Source organism: Anomaloglossus baeobatrachus, chromosome 5 (assembly GCF_048569485.1).
Source record: "Anomaloglossus baeobatrachus isolate aAnoBae1 chromosome 5, aAnoBae1.hap1, whole genome shotgun sequence".
NCBI classification, from domain to species: Eukaryota; Metazoa; Chordata; class Amphibia; order Anura; family Aromobatidae; genus Anomaloglossus; species Anomaloglossus baeobatrachus.
Window position 1 is genome coordinate 295,746,631 of NC_134357.1, and position 22,738 is coordinate 295,769,368.

The window sequence follows — 22,738 nt, forward strand, 5'->3', positions numbered from 1 at the left end:
ATGCACCGTGGATGAGGGCTGTTTTGCCTATTATAGCGCTTGTACAGGTTAATTAAACTTAGCTTTATTTATTGTTACTTTATTTTCCATACTCACAGTAACATTGCATTTACATTGTATAGAATTCTCTAATCTGTCAGTGGACACTGGGATGGCGGCTTACCCACAAAAAGTATGACCCTTATTTACTTCCCTCAAAGGCAAAAAAAAGAAAGCTGAATTATCTGATAAAGAATAATGTCATACATTCGTATTATGTGAAAGTAGAAATAAAGACCCATGGACTCAGAACCCACACAAGTAATAATAACCCTTGTCTTCAATGTATTATACATAGTATGTTTTAGACTATAATTAAACTTTCAAAATGTATTTAATTCTTTGCATATGCACAGCAATCAGGCTTCAGGGGTTAGCATTAGAACATGCTCTGTATAGCAAGATGCACTCAGACATATCAGCTACGGTATAACTCAGAAGTGCTACAGTGTTGAATGCCAATACTGCAAGAAAACATGGGGATACAATGGTCTAGATGAGATTTAGAGGTGGTTAAGGGTTCCTCTGCCTGACCCGCTGTAATGTTTTTATGTTGTCCTGTGAGTTGTCAGTTCCCAGGGTCCTTGAAATTTTGGTTGACAGGTCCTCCTCATAAAAAAACCCTTACTGGTTCTTCTTGTCATCAGGGGGAAAATAAGGAGGTGGTGGAGGAAGGTCCTGCAAGAAAAAAAAAACAAGAATCCTATAAAGTCATTGTTGTAAGCTTTCGGACTCCTCATGTTCATGTCTACTATGTGTGCGCAGTTATTATCCAAGTCCATATTTTGACAGTATCATTTTGTGTGTACTTTACAACTCCATCTTACCGATTAGCTGCAGCAGACGTCTGCTACGATATAGTCTGCTGCAGCTAATCAGTAAGATCAGCTGTTCTCCAGTCCTGTTGTGACCGCGCGCGCGCTTCCATGGTCACAACGAGATCTGAACAAGCGAGGGCGCATGCGCCGCCCTCTCAGGCACAAGACTAGGTGATGCGAGCTTCAGAAACATGGCGCCGGAAATGAGCGCTATGTGCAGGCGCCAACTCCGACGCCATGTTACTGAATAGAAAAAATTGCATAGAGCCAGAGAGAGGGAGGAACAGGTGGCGGCGGCGGGGGGTGAGGGGGTGTTGGAGCGGTGCGGGAATCCATGTGCATAACCCGCCCGGATATTCTCAACAGAGGTGCAACTGTCAGTCAAAAAGATGATTTAATTTTTAAACTTCACATACTTGGATTTCAAAGCCTAAACATCCGAGCTGCCCACTAATGGTATGTACAGCCTGTGCCTGATAGTGCCAGTACTGCACTGGCTTTACCTTATATACGAAAATCCTGATGTTTGGTTCCCTTTAAAGCGATCAGATGATGTGTATTTGTGTAATGAGGAGGGGTGAGGCCTAAGGATATCAACACCATTTATCAAGGTGTGCAGAATTATTAGGCAGCTTATTTTTTCTCATGTAAAATGGGCCAAAAGAGAGACTTAACTGACTCTGAAAAGTAAAAAATTGTAGCAAGTCATACACAGGGATTCAGCACGCATGAAACAGCTACCGTGTTTTCCAAAAATAAGCCCTCCCCCAAAAATAAGCCCTAGAAGGGATTTTCAGCATTTTCGGAGCAAGGCTTAAATATAAGCCCTCCCCCAAAATAAGCCCTAGTCGCGGTTCAGTAATGAAGTGTCCGTGCAGCTAAAAAAGATACATATACTGCAGGACACTTCATTATACACAGCGGCACCCGGCAATCACACTCACCTGACGCTGAGCGGCAGGACCTGCAGTGATCGTACCCCCGCACACACATACATCCGATCTCACACACACACACACACACACACACACACACACACACATACTCCGATCTCACACACAAACATCCGATCTCTCTCTCACACACACACACACACACACACACACACACACACACACACACACACACACACGCGCACACACGCACACCCCCGATCTCACACACACATCGGATCGCATACACACTCACCTCATCCAGCGACATCGATCTCTTCTCACCGGCAGAATCCTGAGAGGCAGTGCGGTGGAGCGCAACGACCTGCAGAACAGGACTTGTGGCCGGACACGTGACTTGCTCTCATCATTCCCTGCAGCCAGAAGCGCTGGATGTGATGTAATGTGTGCGCGCGCGATCGGCTGTGTGTGTGTGTGTGTGTGTGTGTGTGTGTGTGTGTGTGTGTCTGCTATCGGGCTGTGTGTGTCTGCGATCGGGCTGTGTGTGTCTGTGATCGGGCTGTGTGTGTCTGCGATCGGGCTGTGTGTGTCAGTTTGTCAGCTAGCAGCAGGGGAGAACGGCGTGCAGCAACCACCGGAGATCACAGGAGGACCTGGGAACCACGCAGACCCAGCCTCCCTGAGTGACTAGGCTGTGGGCAAGGTTTCATCGTACATAACAGCATCTTTTGTGCTTGCGGTACTCTGTTAAGTGGGGAAGGTAAGAGTGTGTGAAATGCTGGGCTGTGACATGTGATGAAAACACTGGCACACAACCAAGTCACTCAGGGAGACTGGGTCCCACCTTCGATGATGCTAGGTCAACTTTCAATTCCAGAAGTTGACATGACATCACCGGACATCAGAGGTCACAGCAGCCCGGGTCACGTGATGGGGATGAGCGGACAGCGATACCGCCGCTCACAGGCTGAATTGCAAAAAGAAGGTTTTTAGAAAGAACCTTCTTTCCCTGCTTTAAATCAATGTGGTGACTCAGCTTTGTAGTGTACCACCTCTTTAAAGTCAATATTGACCCTTTAATGAGTTTTGCTACATGACATGGGATAAGAAGCCAAACCAGAGACTCCATTTGAAGACAAGCGTTTTGGGCGTTTGTCCCTCCTCAGTGCAAAGCAGGATAGGAGATCTGATTTGGCTAGGTGAGAGGCCTCTGACTGGTGATCTTAGGGGGAACGGTTCTTCTTGTGAAGAGTACCAAACCAACCTTAGGAGACTTATATATGTCATGTAATGCTCCTCTGGAAATTTATAATAGCGATTATACAATTTCCATGTAAATCAGAAGAGGGGACCTTCCTTAATGCCGTGTGGTTATGCAACAGAATTTAGCCCTTCTGGTCTTCTGTCCTCCTTTTTTCTCCTCAGTTATGCCTACTACGTATATTAGGTACCCTTATCTTTCTTTTTGTGTGAGGAAAGTCATAATAGTGTGGAAGTCTCCAGACACTCCCACCAGAAAGAAATGGTTAAAAACTTACCGTATTTTTCGGACCATAAAATGTTGGGGGAAAGTGGGGGGTGCGTCTTATGGTCTGAATATAGGGCTGTGGGGAATGAGGGTGCTGCGATGGAGCGGGTCATCAGGGGCACGAGCAGGCTGTAGCAGCCTGCCGTGACCACGTGGACCCGCTCATTTAATATGCACGCCCCTCCTCCTGCCCATCTCTCAGCGCTGGAGCCGGCACTGACAGGTGGGCGGGGTGATGGGCGAGGGATAAACAGCCTGCCCGCATGATCACCCCTGGCAACTACAGCCTGAAGTGATTATGTGCGGCTGTATTCACTGCCCCCCGTGCATCATCATCAGCGCGGGGGGCAGTGAATTAGTACACATTACTCACCGTTCCCCTGCAGCACCGCGATCTCCTCCAGTCAGCTGACTTGCGTGGAGACTAGCGGCGCGCACAGCGATGACGTCATCGCTGTGCGGACGTGTCCACACGCAGCCGCCGGCACAGACCAGAGGAGATCGTGATGCTGCAGGGGAACGGGGACGGCTCCACTCAGCGGCGCTGCCGCTGACATAGACAGTAAGAGGAGCGGTGCTGCAGGGAGTGAGGTGAGGTAAGGTGAGTATGAAAGTTTATTTTTTTTTAAGTGCCACAGGATGCGGCCATACACCAGGATGATGGGGGTATATGAGCAGGATAGGGGTTTATTATGAGCAGGCTGGGGAGTATATGAGCAGGCTGGGGAGTATATGAGCAGCATGGGGAGTATATGAGCAGGCTGGGGAGTATATGAGCAGGACGTTACCCCATAATAGGGTCAGCAGCAGATCCTCGCCCCATAAGTGTGTCATGACCACATTTTTTGCTTAAAGTTTTATTTTCCCATTTTCCTCTTCTAAAACCAGGGTGTGTCTTATTGTCCGGTGCGTCTTATAATCCGAAAAGAAGGGAATTTTGTTTACTTACCGTAAATTCCTTTTCTTCTAGCTCCTATTGGGAGACCCAGACAATTGGGTGTATAGCTACTGCCTCCGGAGGCCACACAAAGTATTACACTTTAAAAAGTGTAACCCCTCCCCTCTGCCTATACACCCTCCCGTGCATCACGGGCCCATCAGTTTTGGTGCCAAAGCAGGAAGGAGGAACTTATAAATTGGTCTAAGGTAAATTCAATCCGAAGGATGTTCGGAGAACTGAAACCATGAACCAAAAGAACCCTTCAAAATGTGTACACAAAAGAACAACAGCCCGAAGGGAACAGGGGCGGGTGCTGGGTCTCCCAATAGGAGCTAGAAGAAAAGGAATTTACGGTAAGTAAACAAAATTCCCTTCTTCTTTGTCGCTCCATTGGGAGACCCTGACAATTGGGACGTCCAAAAGCAGTCCCTGGGTGGGTAAAAGAATACCTCGATAAAACGAGCCGAAAAAACGGCCCTCTCTTACAGGTGAGCAACCGCCTCCTGAAGGACTCGCCTACCTAGGCTGGCATCTGCCACAGCATAGGCATAAACCTGATAGTGTTTCGTGAAAATGTGCAGACTCGACCAGGTAGTGCTGACACACCTGCTGAGCCGTAGCCTGGTGACGCAATGCCCAGGATGCCTCTGCGGCTCTGGTAGAATTGGCTTTCAGCTCTAAAGGAAATCGGAAGCCCAGAAGAACGGTAGGCTTCAAGGGTCAGTTCCTTGATCCACCGAGCCAAGGTTGACTTGGAAGCCTGCGACCCCTTACGCTGGCCAGTGACCAGGACAAAGAGCGCATCAGAACGGCGCGGGGGCGCAGTGCGCGAAAGAAGAGCCGGAGTGTTCTCCCGAGATCTAACAAGCGCAATCCTTTTCACAATTGTGAACTGGATGAGAGCCAAAAGAAGGTAAGGAGATATCCTGATTGAGAAGAAAAGGAGGATACCACCTTAAGTAGGAATTCCGGGACCGGACGCAGAACCACTTCATCCTGGCGAAACACCAGGAAGGGGGCTTGCATGACAGCGCTGCTAGCTCAGACACTCTCCGAAGTGATGTGCCTGCCACTAGGAAGACCACCTTCTGCGAAAGGCGTGATAGAGAAAACTCTGAGAACGCTAAGAGCCAGAACTCAATGGCCACCCAGTCAGGTTGAAGACCGCAGAATTCAGATGGACAATGGCCCTTGAGACAGCAAGTCTGGTCGGTCCGGGAGTGCCCACGGTCGACCCACCGTGAGGTGCCACAGATCCAGGTATCACGACCTCCTCGGCCAGTCTGGAGCGACGAGGATGGCGCGGCTGCAGTCGGACCCGATCTTGAGTAACACTCTGGGCAGCAGCGCCAGAGGAGGAAATACATAAGGCAGTCGAAATTGCGACTAGACCTGAACTGATGCGTCCGCCGCCAGCGCTCTGTGCTGGCGGTTGATGTACGCGACCGCCGTGGCGTCGTCCGACTGTATCCGGATCTGCCTGCCGTCCAGCCACCGCTGGAATGACTTTAGGGCTAGCTACACTGGCCTTACCTCCAGAACATTGATCTGAAGGGAGGACTCTGTCAGAGTCCAGGTTCCCTGAGCCCTGTGGTGGAGGAAGACCGCTGTCCACCCTGACAAACTCTTGTCCGTCGTGACCATAGCCCAGGATGGGAGCAGGAAGGACATTTCTTTCGACCAAGAAGTGGGAAGAAGCCACCACTGAGGAGAGGTTTTGTCTGACAGTGAAAGAGAGACGTTTCTGTCTAGGGACGTCGACCTCCTGTCCCATTTGCGGAGAATGTGCCGTTGAGTGGACGCAGATGAAACTGCGCAAGGGGAACTGCCTCCATTGCTGCCACCATCTTCCCTAGGAAGCGCGTGAGGCGCCTCAAGGGGTGAGACTGGGCCCGAAGGAGAAAGTGCACCCCTGTCCGCAGCGAACGCTGTTTGTCCAGCGGTAGCTTCACTATCTCAGAGAGAGAATGAACTCCATCCCGAGGTAAGTCAGTGATTGGGTCGGTGTCAATTTTTACTTGGGAAATTGATGATCCACCCGAACCTCTGGAGAGTCTCCAAAACAATGTTCAGGCTGTGTAGACGTGGCACCCGGGAGGGTGCCTTGACTTAGGAGATCGTCTAAGTAAGGGATCACCGAGTGTCCCTGAGAGGGTAGGCCCATCGCCACTGATGCCATGACCTTGGTGAAGACCCGTGGGACTGTCGCCAGGCCGAAAGGCAGAGTCACGAGCTGAAAGCGTTCGACCCGGATGGCGACACACCGGGAGCGTTGATGCTCTGGTGTAATCGGCACATGGAGATAAGCATCCCTGATGTCGATTGATGCTAGGTAGACTCCCTGGGACATCGAAGCGATGACTGAGCGGAGAGATTCCATCCGGAACCGTCTGGTTCTCACGTGTCTGTTGAGCAGAATGAGGCCCGGAAACGGACCGCAATGATCCGTCCTTTTTTGGTACCTCGAACAAGTTGGAGTAAAAACCGCGACCACGTTCTTGAAGCGGAACGGGGATCACAACTCCATCTGCAGAAACGAGTCGGAGGACGAGAGCTGAGCTCTATCCTGTAACCGTGAGACGGAATGTCTCTCACCCATCGGTTTTTCATCCAATTGCACGCCAAACAAACGGTCGCCAGAAAATGGCAAACCGGTTAAGAACTTCTTGGAAGCAGAGTCTGCCTTCCATTCGCGTAGCCCCATGGCCCTGCGGACTGCCATCGAATTGGCGGATGCTACCGCTGTACGGCTTGCAGAGTCCAGGACGGTGTTCATGGCGTAGGACGAAAAAACCGACGCCTGAGAAGTCAAAGACACAACCTGCGGAGCAGAGGTACGTGGGACCACATTAGTCTCAGACAGACAAGCTGAGATAGCTTGGAGTGCCCGCTCGACTGCGAAGGCCGGAGCAAAAGACGCGCCTATGGCTTCATAGATGGATTTCATCATGAGCTCTATTTGCCTGTCAGTGGCATCCTTGAGCGATGAACCATCTGCCACTCATACTACGGAACTAGCCGCCAGTCTGGAGACTGGAGGATCCACCTTGGGACACTGAGCCCAACCCTTAACTACGTCAGGGGGGAAAGGGTAACGTGTGTCATTAAGGCGCTGAGTAAAGCGCTTGTCCGGAAGTGCTCTGTGCTTCTGGACAGCATCTCTGAAGTTAGAGTGATCGAAAAACGCACTCCGGGTACGTTTGGGAAACCTACACTGGTGTTTCTCCTACTGTGAAGCCGACTCCTCTATAGGTGGAGTTGGGGGAAAGGGACTAGCACCTGGTTGATGGACGTTATAAGGTCATTTACTATGGCGTCCCCTTCAGGTGTATCCAGATTGAGAGCAACGTCAGGATCAGAGCCCTGAGCTGCGACCTCCGCTTCATCCTCCAGAGGGTCCTCATGCTGAGACCCCGAACCGCGTGATGCCGCCGGGGAAGGTTCCCAGCAAGCCCGCTTAGCCTGTCTGAGGCTGCGGTCCGTGTCGGAGTTCTCACCGTGGGATCTGGGTGCCACCCCAGGAGCCCTTTGCTGTACCGACCGAGAGGGCCTGGGGACGATGAACTCACGGTGCCCTGGCCCTGTGTTACCGGTCTGGACTGCCAAGCTTCTAGTATCTTAGCAGACCATCTGTCCATGGACTGAGCCATGGAATGTGAAGCGACTCAGAGAGTTTCTCAGTCAAAATTGTAAACTCTGTCCCTTCCATCTGTGCAGTGGAACCCGGCGGTACCTCCTGAGCCGAGGGTCCCACCAGTGCCGGAGGCTCCGGCTGAGGGAGCCAAAAGCAAATAATGCTGCCGAATAGAGAAAATGTATACAATATTATATATACAGTTAGGTCCAGAAATATTTGGACAGTGACACAATTTTTGCGAGTTGGGCTCTGCATGCCACCACATTGGATTTGAAATGAAACCTCTACAACAGAATTCAAGTGCAGATTGTAACGTTTAATTTGAAGGTTTGAACAAAAATATCTGAAAGAAATTGTAGGAATTGTACACATTTCTTTACAAACACTCCACATTTTAGGAGGTCAAAAGTAATTGGACAAATAAACCAAACCCAAACAAAATATTTTTATTTTCAATATTTTGTTGCGAATCCTTTGGAGGCAATCACTGCCTTAAGTCTGGAACCCATGGACATCACCAAACGCTGGGTTTCCTCCTTCTTAATGCTTTGCCAGGCCTTTACAGCCGCAGCCTTCAGGTCTTGCTTGTTTGTGGGTCTTTCCATCTTAAGTCTGGATTTGAGCAAGTGAAATGCATGCTCAATTGGGTTAAGATCTGGTGATTGACTTGGCCATTGCAGAATGTTCCACTTTTTTGCACTCATGAACTCCTGGGTAGCTTTGGCTGTATGGTTGGGGTCATTGTCCATCTGTACTATGAAGCGCCGTCCGATCAACTTTGCGGCATTTGGCTGAATCTGGGCTGAAAGTATATCCCGGTACACTTCAGAATTCATCCGGCTACTCTTGTCTGCTGTTATGTCATCAATAAACACAAGTGACCCAGTGCCATTGAAAGCCATGCATGCCCATGCCATCACGTTGCCTCCACCATGTTTTACAGAGGATGTGGTGTGCCTTGGATCATGTGCCGTTCCCTTTCTTCTCCAAACTTTTTTCTTCCCATCATTCTGGTACAGGTTGATCTTTGTCTCATCTGTCCATAGAATACTTTTCCAGAACTGAGCTGGCTTCATGAGGTGTTTTTCAGCAAATTTAACTCTGGCCTGTCTATTTTTGGAATTGATGAATGGTTTGCATCTAGATGTGAACCCTTTGTATTTACTTTCATGGAGTCTTCTCTTTACTGTTGACTTAGAGACAGATACACCTACTTCACTGAGAGTCAGTTGATGTTATGAACGGGTTCTCCTTCACCAAAGAAAGTATGCGGCGATCATCCACCACTGTTGTCATCCGTGGACGCCCAGGCCTTTTTGAGTTCCCAAGCTCACCAGTCAATTCCTTTTTTCTCAGAATGTACCCGACTGTTGATTTTGCTACTCCAAGCATGTCTGCTATCTCTCTGATGGATTTTTTTTTTTTCAGCCTCAGGATGTTCTGCTTCACCTCAATTGAGAGTTCCTTAGACCGCATGTTGTCTGGTCACAGCAACAGCTTCCAAATGCAAAACCACACACCTGTAATCAACCCCAGACCTTTTAACTACTTCATTGATTACAGGTTAATGAGGGAGACGCCTTCAGAGTTAATTGCAGCCCTTAGAGTCCCTTGTCCAATTACTTTTGGTCCCTTTAAAAAGAGGAGGCTATACATTACAGAGCTATGATTCCTAAACCCTTTCTCCGATTTGGATGTGCAAACTCTCATATTGCAGCTGGGAGTGTGCACTTTCAGCCCATATTATATATATAATTGTATTTCTGAACATGTTTTTGTAAACAGCTAAAATAACAAAACTTGTGTCACTGTCCAAATATTTCTGGACCTAACTGTATATATATATATATATATATATACACACTACGGGACCCAGGGGGGTCCAGCACCTGACAACTGGTGTGGCTTACCAACCGCCCCAAGCGGTGGTGTGTCCACCAGATTCCCTGCCAGGGACTCTCAGAGCTGCAGAGCTCCTTCTGAAATCCCCCACCGGCAGAAGTGACTGACTGGCAAGCCCGGGGGCGGGAGTACCTGTACTAGGCCGCAAAAGCCTGGGACTAAAGTTAAAAGCGCGGCCGGCCAACAGGCGCGGTCGGCGCGGTAGTCCCGGCTCACAAAACACACAGCAGCCGCTGCGGCGTCTGTAACACAGGCGCTGCATGCACCGTCCCTAAGGGGACACAGAGTACCTCATGGGTGCAGGGCTCTGTCCCTGATAATATCCAGCCTCCTGTCCGTCAGATTCCCCCAGGGGCTGCGGAGGGAGCCCGGTCCCAGTGACCGGCGACCGGTTAGGATCCCACTTCTGTCAGAACTGCGGAGCCCGTTCTGAAATCCCCCACCGGCAGTATTGATTATAACAATGGCGCCCAGCGTTCTGAGGGGAGGATGGAGCCGTGGGCGTGCCTAATAAAGTGCGGGAAACTGGTGCCCCACAGTGCTCAGTGAGGGGGGAGGAGGATACCAAAGTATGCTCCAGCCCTCACTGCCGACGTCCAGTCGGCCGTCCCGCCCTTACCCCTGACTGGCAGGCCCGGGGGCGGGAGTATATGGTACTAGGCCGCAAAAGCCGGGGACTAAAGTTAAAAACGCGGCCGGCAAACAGGCGCGGTAGTCCCGGTCTCACAAACCACACAGGAGCCGCTGCGGCGTCTGTAACACAGGCGCTGCATGTACCGTCCCTAAGGGGACACAGAGTACCTTTTGGATGCAGGGCCCTGTCCCTGATGATATCCAGTCTCCTGTCCGTCAGATTCCCCCAGGGGCTGCGGAGGGAGCCCGGTCCCAGTGCCTGGATGACCGGTTAGGATCCCACTTCTCCCAGAGCCCCTAAGGGATGGGGAAGGAAAACGGCATGTGGGCTCCAGCCTCTGTACCCGCAATGGGTACCTCAACCTTAACAGCACCGCCGACTCAGTGGGGTGAGAAGGGAGCATGCCGGGGGCCCTGTGGGGGGCCCTCTTTTCTTCCATCCGATACAATCAGCAGCTGCTGCTGACTAAAATGTGGAGCTTGTGTGCATGTGTGCCTCCTTCAACACAAAGCATAAAAACTGATGGGCCCGTGATGCACGGGAGGGTGTATAGGCAGAGGGGAGGGGTTACACTTTTTAAAGTGTAATACTTTGTGTGGCCTCCGGAGGCAGTAGCTATACACCCAATTGTCTGGGTCTCCCAATGGAGCGACAAAGAAATACGGTAAAACTAATAAACGAAGGTGACCGAACGAGTTATAAATTATTATACAATCAAAACTTGCATATTACCTTTGTTGTTCTGACATATATCTTACAATAATAGCTGTAATGATAGTCATAAAACAGCTGATCTTAGGGGCTGCAAAAGTCAGACTGCCACCAGTTTCATATTGTTTGGCTTTAGTTCTTTGCACATTTGGAAGTGTGCCACTCCAATCTTTCCATTGGGTGGCGCACCTTATCTATTTAGCTTCCACACGCAAGTGTCAAACAGTCAGGCCTAGGTCCTTCTCGGCTTTGTCTCTTTTAAGGCCTTTTGACATGTAGGAATGTGAGTTAGGGACCATCCTGACTGGGTACACCTTGTCGCAGTGGCGTGGCTTTCACACTTTTTTTAATAAAAAAAAAAAAAGTCTACTAAAAGTACAGTGGAACCTTGGTTTACAATCCATTCTGGGAGAGTGCTTGTAAACCAAGTTACTCGTCTAGCAAAGCAAAATTTCCCATAGGAAATAAAGGAAGCTCAGACAATTCGTTCCACAACTTGTTCAATGTCCCATCCTGGTCCCCTATTGTGCCATTCCACACATGCAAAAAACACATATTATGCTCACCTTACCTTCCGTTCTATCGCGGCCTCCCGGTCTTGTAGTTAACCGGTACAGGATGTGTATTGGGTAACCATCACGACCGATGCCGGAGCTTCCGTTGCCAGAGCGCTGGCGTCAAAGGCATGAGCCGCTTGCCTCTGACTGGTCAGCGTGCTGCCTTTGAGAAGCGGCTGATAGCGGAAGTTCTTCCATCATCGCGATGGTTTCCCGATACACATCCTGTACTGGCGAACTACAAGAACCAGGAGGCCGGCGATGGAACGGAAGGTAAGGGGAGCGTGTGTGTGTGTGTGTGTGTGTGTGTGTGTGTGTGTGTGTGTGTGTGTGTGTGCTGACTGCAAGAGCGAGTGGATGTACGTAACCGGAAGTGTGTGCGGTAAGATTTTCTCGTACAGCAAAGCATGCTCATAAACTGAGTTACAAATTTACAGCAAGCTTTGCTCGTAAAGTGAAATAGTCGCACACCAAGTTATTCGTAAACAGAGGTTCCACTGTACCATATGTTTTTTACATGTCCTACTATTTACTGCAAGCAGGGTGGATAAAAATCAATGTTTTTTTAAAAAAAAAAAAAAAATCGGATTTTTTTGATTTAAATCGGATTTTTTTCAATAAACTGCTTTTTGAGGAAAATATTTTACCATCCAAAGGTTCTTACATCATGAGATAAAGCTGAGTTGTTTAACTCAGTAGAATAAAGGCTGTATATGTGTAACATTCACAATGCCATGCTCTTCCAGAGGTTTCTGTAGGATTAGTGGGCAGTTTCTCTCCTATATTATCACAGACGCTCGCTTTACTTACACAGTTCTCAAAACTGAATTTGACTCCGCAGAGGTCCCAGCCTCTTCTTCACGGCAAAAATATTACAACATGAACAGAGTTGAGAAAAAGACCTTAATCCTATTGTTCTACAAACCTATGAATACAGAATCAACCCCTTCAGTGCCAAGTCCAAGAAGTTAGACAATATGTTTCTGATTGTTTGGAGTGGAATAGATATGCACAAGAAGAATGTGAATCTAAGTGTGAGGAGGAGAAAGGGCAAGCAGACAAGAAAATGAAAGTGAAACTTTGAGCACAATACTGCAGCATAGCCACAGACAGACAAGTCTGGATCTGTTTGTGTGTACGATCTGAGGTTTATTACATTCTTTCCTTATAATGGCAGCAGGCCGTAAAAGAGACCCAGTTTGGGAATATTTTAATGAAGCTCCTTCGCCTATCGGTAAGGCAGGCATGCGTGCAAAATGCAAACGATGCAACAAAGAGATGCAAGGCCTGGTGGCGCGAATGAGGCAACATCATGAGAAGTGCGGTGATGAAGATGACCAAAGAAACACTTCTGAACAGGCAGGATCTTCAGGTTGGTAAACATTTTTATTGAATCCTATTTCTAAAGACTGAACTGTCATGTGTGAGAAAAATTATATTTCTGCATGTTACTGTCATTTGGTACAGTTATGAAGAAAAACAAATATTCCTTTTGGGGCAGGGGCAGTGATGTGTTGTGTACAATAAGCAGAAATTGTATAATAAACAATAAAATAACAGCATTGACTTTTTTTGTTTAGGGGAATTCATGGATTCTGGAAACTATCCACCTCCAAGATCACCATCATCCTGTTCTACAGTTTCAGAGTTATCCATCCAGGATAGTGCTTCATTAGCAGCAGCATCATCATCAGACACCCACAGCCACATATCACCATCACCCAAAAGGAAGAAAAAACCTTTACCTCCTGGAACCACCATAGATAGGTTTGTGATAAGAACTAGCAGATTAGAAAAAGAGTTGATTGATGAAAAAATTGCCCAGTTTATTTATGCAACAAACTCTTCTTTCCGTCTGACTGAGAACCCACATTTCACTAATATGGTTCAGTCACTGAGACCAGGATACAGTCCACCCAGCAGAGCTGATGTTGCAGGGAAAATGCTGGATCAAGTGTATGACAGAGAAATGGAGCAATGTGCAACAGCTCTGGAGGGTAAAATTGTTAACCTAAGTATTGATCGGTGGAGTAATGTCCACAATGATCCTATTGTATGTGCTTGTATAACAACAGAAGAAGGTAAAGTCTTCCTTGCACAAACAACTGATACGTCAGGAAATGTACACACAGCAGAATACTTACAAGAAGTGGCAGTAAAAGCTATAACGACATGTGAACAAAAATTCAAATGTCTAGTACGCAGTTTGGTCACTGACAATGCTGCAAACGTATCCAAGATGAGAAGAGATTTAGAAGAGCAGGGAGGGAATACAAAGCTGCTAATAACATATGGTTGCAGTGCTCAGCCAAAGACTTAAGTGTTCCAGAAATAAAGGCTAATGTTGTTGAAATTGCTAAATACTTCCGTAATAATCATTTTGCTGCAGCAGCTCTGAAAAGGATGGGTGGAACCAAGCTAACGCTCCCACAAGATGTTAGATGGAACTCTGTGGTGGACTGTTTTGAGCAGTATATCAAAAACTGGCCTATTCTGATGACACTTTGTGAAGAAAATCGAGATAAAATAGATGGCACTGTCACGGCCAGAATCCTCAACATTGGGCTTAAGAGAAATGTTGAACATATGCTGAGCTTCCTGAAACCCATCTCTCAAGCTTTAAACAAAATACAGAAAAATAGCGGTTTTATTGCGGATGCTGTTGAAATTTGGAAGTAACTGAGTGAACACTTAAAAACAGAACTACACATGGACAAAATTAAATTACAAGCCGTAAACAAACGAATGGGACAAGCACTGACTCCAGCTCATTTTTTGGCAAATATTGTCAATATCCAATATCAGGGTCAAAACCTAAGTGCTGAGGAAGAGGAGTTAGCTATGACATGGGTATCCAGCAATCATCCATCTTTAATGCCAACTATAATAAACTTCAGAGCTAAGGGGGAACCATTCAAGAAATATATGTTTGCTGAAGATATTTTAAGGAAGGTCACACCAGTAAACTGGTGGAAGTCACTTAAGCGCTTGGATTTAGAGACAAGTAATGATTTCACTTTTAATAGCAGTAGCTTCTTCTGCAGGCGTTGAAAGAATATTCTCTTTCTTTGTCGCTCCATTGGGAGACCCAGACAATTGGGTGTATAGCTATTGCCTCCGGAGGCCACACAAAGTATTACACTCAAAAGTGTAAGGCCCCTCCCCTTCTGGCTATACACCCCCAGTGGGATCACTGGCTCATCAGTTTTCATGCTTTGTGCAAGGAGGTCAGACATCCACGCATAGCTCCACTGTTTAGTCAGCAGTAGCTGCTGACTATGTCGGATGGAAGAAAAGAGGGCCCATACTAGGGCCCCCAGCATGCTCCCTTCTCACCCCACTTTATGTCGGAGGTGTTTGTTAAGGTTGAGGTACCCATTGCGGGTACGGAGGCTGGAGCCCACATGCTGATTCCTTCCCCATCCCTGTTACAGGGCTCTGGGCGAAGTGGGATTTTAACGGTCTCCAGGCACTGAGACCGTGCTCCATCTGCAGCCCCTGGAGAAGACGCTGGATATGGAGCGGAGTACATCAGGGACATGGCCCTGCTTCCTCAAGGTACTCTGTGTCCCCGTGCATTTCGCACGCACACCGCAGCATTGCTGGGTGTGTTAGTGCGCCGGGGACATCAGCGCTGCTGCGCTTGTGCCATTGTCTCACTTCAGCTTAGCTGAGTGGGCAGACTTATGTAGAACGGTCGCGCCGGCCGCTGGGACTGCGACGCGGCTGGGACTTGTGGTGCGCCGGGGACTTCCGCGCTGGCCGCGCTTTTACGGCGGCCGCGCTTATAAATCGAGTCCCCGGCTTTTGCGGCCTAGTTCGTTCGTTAACGCCCACAGGCCTGCCAGTCAGGGTAGGGGCGTGACGCTGCACATCACGGCAGCCCGGAGAGCTGGAGTATGTTTTGCATACTCCACCCCTCTCACTGTGTGCACTGTGAAACCGGATTCCCGCACTTTCTCAAGCACGCCCACGGCTTCCTTCTCTAACACAGGACGCCGGCAGCCATTATTGTCAGTTCTTTCTATAGCGATAAAACAGACAAGTGTGGGAACACCCTGACAGGGATTCTGAGGTTCACACAATCGCTGTGAGCAGGCGTTAATCAGCACTTGTGGTGCTAACCCCACTAGTGCCGAAGTGCATTGAGATATATGCTTCTACGCTATGCATTGCACTGTTTTGGTCGTACTTTTGTATATATCCTCCTTATTGTGCGGAGGAGATTACAGCATACTGTCTGTGGAAAACAGAGGTGCAGAAGCACATGTTTTCCATGCAGCCGGTACAGCAGGTACGGCTATATGGCCGGCAGGTTACATACACCCCCATTGTATGCAACTCAGCCGGAGTCTCTGCTAATGATCCAGAGGCTGGGGATGAAGTCTGCAGTGAATAGAATGTTGGTCATTTCTCCCTCAGCTCCTCCTGTGAAGGAGCCAGCTGTACGGCAGGAGAAATTCTATTTCAGGTATCCCAAGCGTAAATTAGGTATTTTTCTGGACCACTCTGCCTTCAGAGAGATAGTCCAAAAACACCACGCTTATCCAGATAAGCGCTTCTCCAAGCGGCTTAAGATACACGTTATCCCTGCCCCTGACGTGGTCAAGGGCTGGACCCAGTGTCCCAAGGGACATCCTCCACTCTCCAGGCTTGTGGCTAGATCCATAATTGCAGTGGAAGATGGGGCTCCACTTACAGATGCCGCTGACAGACAGATGGATCTCTGGTCGAAATCCACCTATGAGGCTGTAGGCGCGCCGTTGGCTCCAGCATTCGCAGCCATAGAGGCACTCCAAGCCATTTCAGCTTGTCTTACACAGATGGACACAGTCACACGTACATCTGTACCGCAGGTGGCATCCTTAACCTCTCAAATGTTTGCATTTGCGTCTTACGCGATTACGCCTGTCCTACACTCTACGAGCCGTACGACAGAGGCGTCCGCTCACTCCGTGTTTTTACGCAGACCCTGGTCGTTAAGTGAATGGAAGGCAGATTTTGCTTCCAAAAAAGTACTTAACCAGTTTGTTTTTTTCTGCGGAACGACTGTTTGGTGGGCGTTTGGATGAAATCATTAAACACTCCAAGGGTAAAGATTCATCCTTACCTCAGCCCAGACAAACAAACCCCAACAGAGCAGGGGTCCCCTCGTCCAAAAGGACTCAAAAAGATCAGAGGAGCTCAGATTCGTGGCGGGCTCAGTCACGCCCAAAACAGACAGTCTGAAAACCCGCTTCCAAGGCGGCTTCCTCAGGACTTGCAGCCTCCTCTCTTCGCATCCGCGCTCGGTAGCAGGCTCTCCCGCCTTGGCGATATTTAACTGCCATAGGTCAATGGCCGTTGGGGGAGAGACATTCTGTCTCACGGGTACAGGATAGAGTTTAGTTCGTCCTCCAACTCGATTCTTCAGAACTTCTCCACCTCCCGGCCGAGCCGTTGCGCTTCTGCAAACGATGGGCACTTTATAGGCAGAAGGAGTGGTGACTACGTTTCTCTTCAGGACCAAGGTCACGGTTTTTGCCCCAATTTATTTCGGGAGCCAAAAAAGGACGGGTCGTTCCGTCCCGTTCTGGATCTAAAACGGCTCAACAAGCTCGTGAGCACCAGGCGGTTCTGGATGGAATACTCCGCTCCGTCATCGCCTCAATGTCCCAAGGAGGTTTCCTAGCATCAATAGACAGGATGCTTATCTCCACGTGCCGATTGATCCAGAGCACCAGCGTTTCTGCGCTTCGTTATAGGAAACGAACACCTTCTGTTCGTAACTCTTCCTTCCTGCTGGCGACAGCCCCACGGGTCTTCGCCGAGTTCATGGCAGCAGTAGTGACAGTTCTGCACTCTCAAGGTCACTCTGTGATCCCGTATTTGGACGATTTCCTGGTCAAGGCACCCTCTTAGGGAACACTGCCCGTATGTTGCGCTGGAGACTCTCCAGAGTTTTGGGTGGATCATCAACTTTCAATGTCAGATCCGACCCTGACCCAATCGCTACCATATCTAGGCATGGAGTTTCATACTCTCTCAGCGATAGTGAAGCTTACGCTAAATCAACAGCGTTCACTACAGACAAGGCTACAATCTCTCCTTTAAGGACCAGTCGCACACATTGAGACGCCTCATGTACTTCCCAAGGTCCTTCCTACTCCCATCCTGGGTGGTAGTTACGACAGACGTGAGTCTATCAGGGTGGGGAGCAGTTTTTCTCCACCACAGGGCTCAAGGTACTTGGACTCAGAAATAATCCAACCTTCAGATCAATGTTCTGGAAAACAGAGCAGTGTATCTTGCTCGACTAGCCTTCCAGCAGTGGCTGGAAAGCAAGCAAATCCGAATTCAATCGGACAACTCCACAGCGGTGGCATACATTTACCACCAAGGAAGAACACGCAGCCGGCAAGCCTTCCAGGAAATCCGGCAGATTCTGACGTGGGTGGAAGGCACGGCATTCACCGTATCCTCAGTTCACATCCCAGGGGAAGACTGGGAAGCAGACTTCCTCAGTCGCCAGGGTATGGACGCAGGCGTATGGTCTCCTCAAGATCTGTCGCCGCTGACAGATGCCGGACGTCGACCTAATGGCGTCACGGCACAACAACATCGTCCCGGCTTCATGGCACGGTCTCACAATCTTCGATCTCTGGCGGCGAACGCCTTAGTTCAGCATTGGTCGCAGTTCTAGCTACCTTATGGGTCACGCCGCTGGCATTGTTGCCCAGAGTGCTGCGCAAGTTCAGGCCCGACTGCCGCCGCGCCATCCTCGTCGCTCCATTGGCCGAGGATGACGTGGTACTCGAATCGGTGGTACCTCACGGTGGGCCAACCGGAGGCACTACCAGACCGATCAGACTTGCTGTCTCAAGGGCCATTTTTCCATTTTTCCAGTTGAATTCTGCGACCCTCAACCTGACGGTGTGGCATTGAGTCCTGGAGCCTTGCGTCTTCAGGATTATCTCAGGACGTGGTTGCCACCATGGGACAGACTAGGATACCAACGTCCGCCAAGATTGACCACAGGATGTGGAAGATATTCTTATCTGGGTACTCGGCTCAAGGGGTTTCTCCCAAGCCGGTTCCATCGTCTATGTTTCCTTCCTTCCTGCAATCTAGGTTGGAAAATGGGTTGTCGCTCAGCTCCCTCTCGGGACAAGTCTCAGCGCTATCTGTATTTTTTTCAGAAACGCCTAGCACGACTTCCGCAGGTACGCACGTTCCTGCAGGGAGTTTGTCTTCTCAGCACTCCGTACAAGCGGCCGTTAGAGCCCTGGGATCTGAACAAGGTTCTAATTGCTCTTAAGAAGCCGCCTTTCGAGCCTAGGAAAGATTTTCCCTTTCCCACCTTTCACGGGAAGTGGCCTCTCTAGTACGGTCACGGCTCTTAGGAGAAGTTTTCGAGCTAGTAACGCTCTCATACAAATCTTACTTCCTGGTCCTTTACCAGGACAAGGTAGTTCTGCGCCCGATTCCGGGATTTCTCCATAAGGTGGTATCCCACTCTCATCTCAATCAAGATATCACCTCACCTTCTTTGTGTCCTCATCCAGTCCACCAACTTCAGAAAGATTTGCAGCTGTTGGATCTGGTGAGAGCACTCAGGTTCTACACGGATGCACTCTTTGTCCTTGTCGCTGGTCGGCGTAAAGAGTCGCAAGCTTCCAGATCCACCCTGGCTCGGAGGATCGAGGAACCAATTCTTGAAACCTACAGTTCTACTGGGCTTCCGGTTCCTTCAGGGCTGAAGGCCCATTCTACCAGAGCCGTGGGTGCGTCCTGGGCATTACGGCACCAGGCTACGGCTCAGCAGGTGTGTCAGGCACCCACCTGGTCGAGTCTACTTACTTTTACCAGGCATTATCAGATGCATACCTACGCTTCGGCAGACGCCAGCCTAGGTAGATAAGTCATTCAGGCGGCGGTTGGCCACCTGTAGGAGAGGGCCGTTTGACGGCCCTATCATGAGGTATTCTTTTACCCACCCAGGGATTGCTTTTGGACATCCCAATTGTCTGGGTCTCCCAATGGAGCGACAAAGAAGAAGGGAATTTTGTTTACTTACCGTAAATTCCTTTTCTTCTAGCTCCAATTGGGAGACCCAGCACCCGCCCTGTTTTCTCGGGGGTTTTTTCGTTTTTTTCGGGTACACATGTTGTTAATGTGGAATGGTTTCAGTTCTCCGATGTTCCTCGGATTGAATTGGTCCTTAAACCTGTTATTGGCTTTCCTCCTTCTTGCTTTGGCACTAAAACTGATGAGCCAGTGATCCCACTGGGGGTGTATAGCCAGAAGGGGAGGGGCCTTACACTTTTGAGTGTAATACTTTGTGTGGCCTCCGGAGGCAATAGCTATACACCCAATTGTCTGGGTCTCCCAATTGGAGCTAGAAGAAAAGGAATTTACGGTAAGTAAACAAAATTCCCTTCTCCTTTGGACTCATTCATTCTAAATTGAGAAATCGGTTGGGACCCAATAAAGCAGGAAAGCTTGTTTTTCTTTTCCAGATTATGAATAGGAACAAAGAAGAAGATGATGATGAAGATGACGACAAGTGAGCTACAGAGGACAGCAGGGACAGTAGTATTTAAGTTTTTCATGTGTCGGCTGGGCTGACAGTCTAAGTTTCTTAAAATATATATATATTTTGTTTAGCCAAATTAGTTAACAAACATGGATGTTTGTTTAAGCAAATAACTTATGCTGTAATGTTGTTATTGTTTCAGTTGAATAAATCTATTTAAATTGTTATTAAGGTCAGGATTATTTTTCTCCTTCCTAAGTACAACAGAACAGTGGTGTCCAAATATGAATGATTGACCCATTAAACTGGGGAGAAAAAAGTAATATAAAAAGTGATTCTAAAAATCTTCATCTACTTGCATGTTAAAGTAGCAAGAACTAGTTTAGGTAGAAACTTTGATTTAAATCACTGATTTAAATCAAGCCTTACTGACTAGTGATTTAAATCGTGATTTAAATCGTGATTTAAATCAGTTAGATTTAAATCAAATCCACCCTGACTGCAAGGTATACATTAATTGTTTTTATTCATTGTTTTTATTCTGGGCTATAATTGATGGAATATCCTAACAATAGGTAACCAATTCAGTGTTCAGGGTTGCCCACTTTTACTTGTAGCAGCAAAGATCCATAGAAAGACTTACTGGTGGCAAGTAAACATGTGGAGGGTTGGGCTGACTGTTATAAGCACTGGCAGCCGCTTCTGCAGCCTTGGCCTCAGCTGGAAAACAAGCAAAAGTACAATTAAGAATCAAAAACAGAGCACGGGTTAAACAATTCAATACATTGATAAAATGCAGGGAGCACAGTAATGACAAAATAGGTGTCAATTGCACTTTCTCGCACTACTTACCTCACATCCTACAACCTTCCTCTTCCTTTGGTCGCCACCATCTTCGAGAAGTCATTTTAGGGCCAGTACTCTCAGGGACTTTGCCAACGACAGCACTTCTCTGTCTCACTTCTACTGCTGGCCGCACCACACTGCTAAAGAGTCACACGTACACCTAGCGTCTTATCAGTGCACCTCAAAATTTCAGCCTCCATACCTCCTCACCATCTACTACATCTTTGAGAGTGCAACTACCTTAATTTTACAGACAATCATCTTTGCTATCTCTTATAAATTTGACTTGCAATTATTTAGCATATAATGTTATATAGATTCCTGTCATGTTACTGTTTTGCTCCTGGTGTTTGAACATTTTTGTTCTTTCTGTATACTACAAATTACAACCTGTTCTCACATTCCCTAATAACTCAGTGTTTTATTAGGATGATTCCCAAGCAAAGAGGTCACTGGTACCATGTGCATCATGTGAGTACCATGACAGTTGGAATAATAGGAAATGAAGTCCATTCATCCACTCAAAAGTCAAGAGGTGGACGTCCAGGCAAAATATCAGCTCATCACAAGGTCTATCGGTTCTGGCGTGACAAAACATGGCAAGTGGATCGTATGCTCCGTAATAGTGAAATCACAGACATCGATGCAGCACTTTACCACACACGTTACACAAGTCTGGAATGGTGGCCTGAAAAAAAGTGAAAAAGCCTCTACTTTAAGATCATCATAAGAAGGGTTGGCTTGAGTTTGAAAAGTATGCCAGTGGAAGAATGGAAATGGGTGATTTGGAGCAATGAGACGAAAGTGAACAGACTAGACTCTGATGGGTGCAAATAGATCTGGAAGAAACAACAGAAAAGGGGGCTACCGGATCGAGAAATTGAAGGAACTGTCAAGTTCAGTGGAGGAAAGTTGATATGGGGTTGCTTCACAGCCAAAGGCTTTGGATACTTAACGAGGATCGATGGTGGTCTCAATGCTGAGCTATAGGTGAGTATCCTACAAGATGAGTTACTTCGTACATTCAAGTACTATGGGTTTCAAAAGGACGACATAGTTATCAAGCAAGACAACCAGAAGCATACATCGAGATAGTCAAAAATTGGTTCAAATAACAATGAAGTACATGTGCTGGATTGGCCCTCACAGTCCCTGGACTCCAACCCAATCGAACACTTGTGGATACAGTTAAAGAAGAAGCTGTATACATACCCAAGCGAGTCAACCAATATGCACCACCATTGGCAAAGATCTGGGCTCAGATTTTGGTCAAGAAATGGTTGAATCTACTAGAGAGCATGCCCAGGATTCAGGCAATGTTGAAAGCCAAAAGGTATATTTATAAAATACTAAAAATTTTAATTTAGATTTTTAGGAGCAAAACAGTAACAATGTAGTGACATGACTATAATCTGCAGAACTAATTATATGCTAAATAGTCGCAAGTCAAATTTATATACGAGATAACCAAGATGATTGTCTATGAAATTAAGGTAGTCTTATGCTCAAGGCTGTAGTGGATGGTGAGATATGGTGCCTGAAAGTCAAACGAAAACATTACCATTTTGCTTGTCAGTGTATCTCTTCTGTCTTTTATATCTCTCTGCCTTTTTTATTTCTCATTACGTCTGATCCCAGAAAAGATTTTGCAAGCAAGACGGCCCAGCCTCTCCTGATAATCTCTATGCCTGCGCCTCATGTATGCACACATTTCCATC

The 22,738-nt window shown here is 47.9% G+C and overlaps 1 protein-coding gene across 1 annotated transcript in view; it reads right to left on the reverse strand.

Annotated features, from left to right (window-relative positions):
* Positions 1-39: 39 nt before the first annotated feature.
* WBP2 (WW domain binding protein 2) overlaps positions 40-22,738 on the reverse strand; it is a 57,331-nt gene continuing 34,632 nt past the window's right edge. The window contains exons 7-8 of the mRNA XM_075349604.1: positions 20,818-20,894; positions 40-717 (exon numbers count right to left, since the gene is read on the reverse strand). Coding sequence (XP_075205719.1) covers positions 664-717; positions 20,818-20,894 — 131 coding nt within the window. The 3' untranslated portion in view covers positions 40-663. The remainder of the gene's footprint in view (positions 718-20,817; positions 20,895-22,738) is intronic.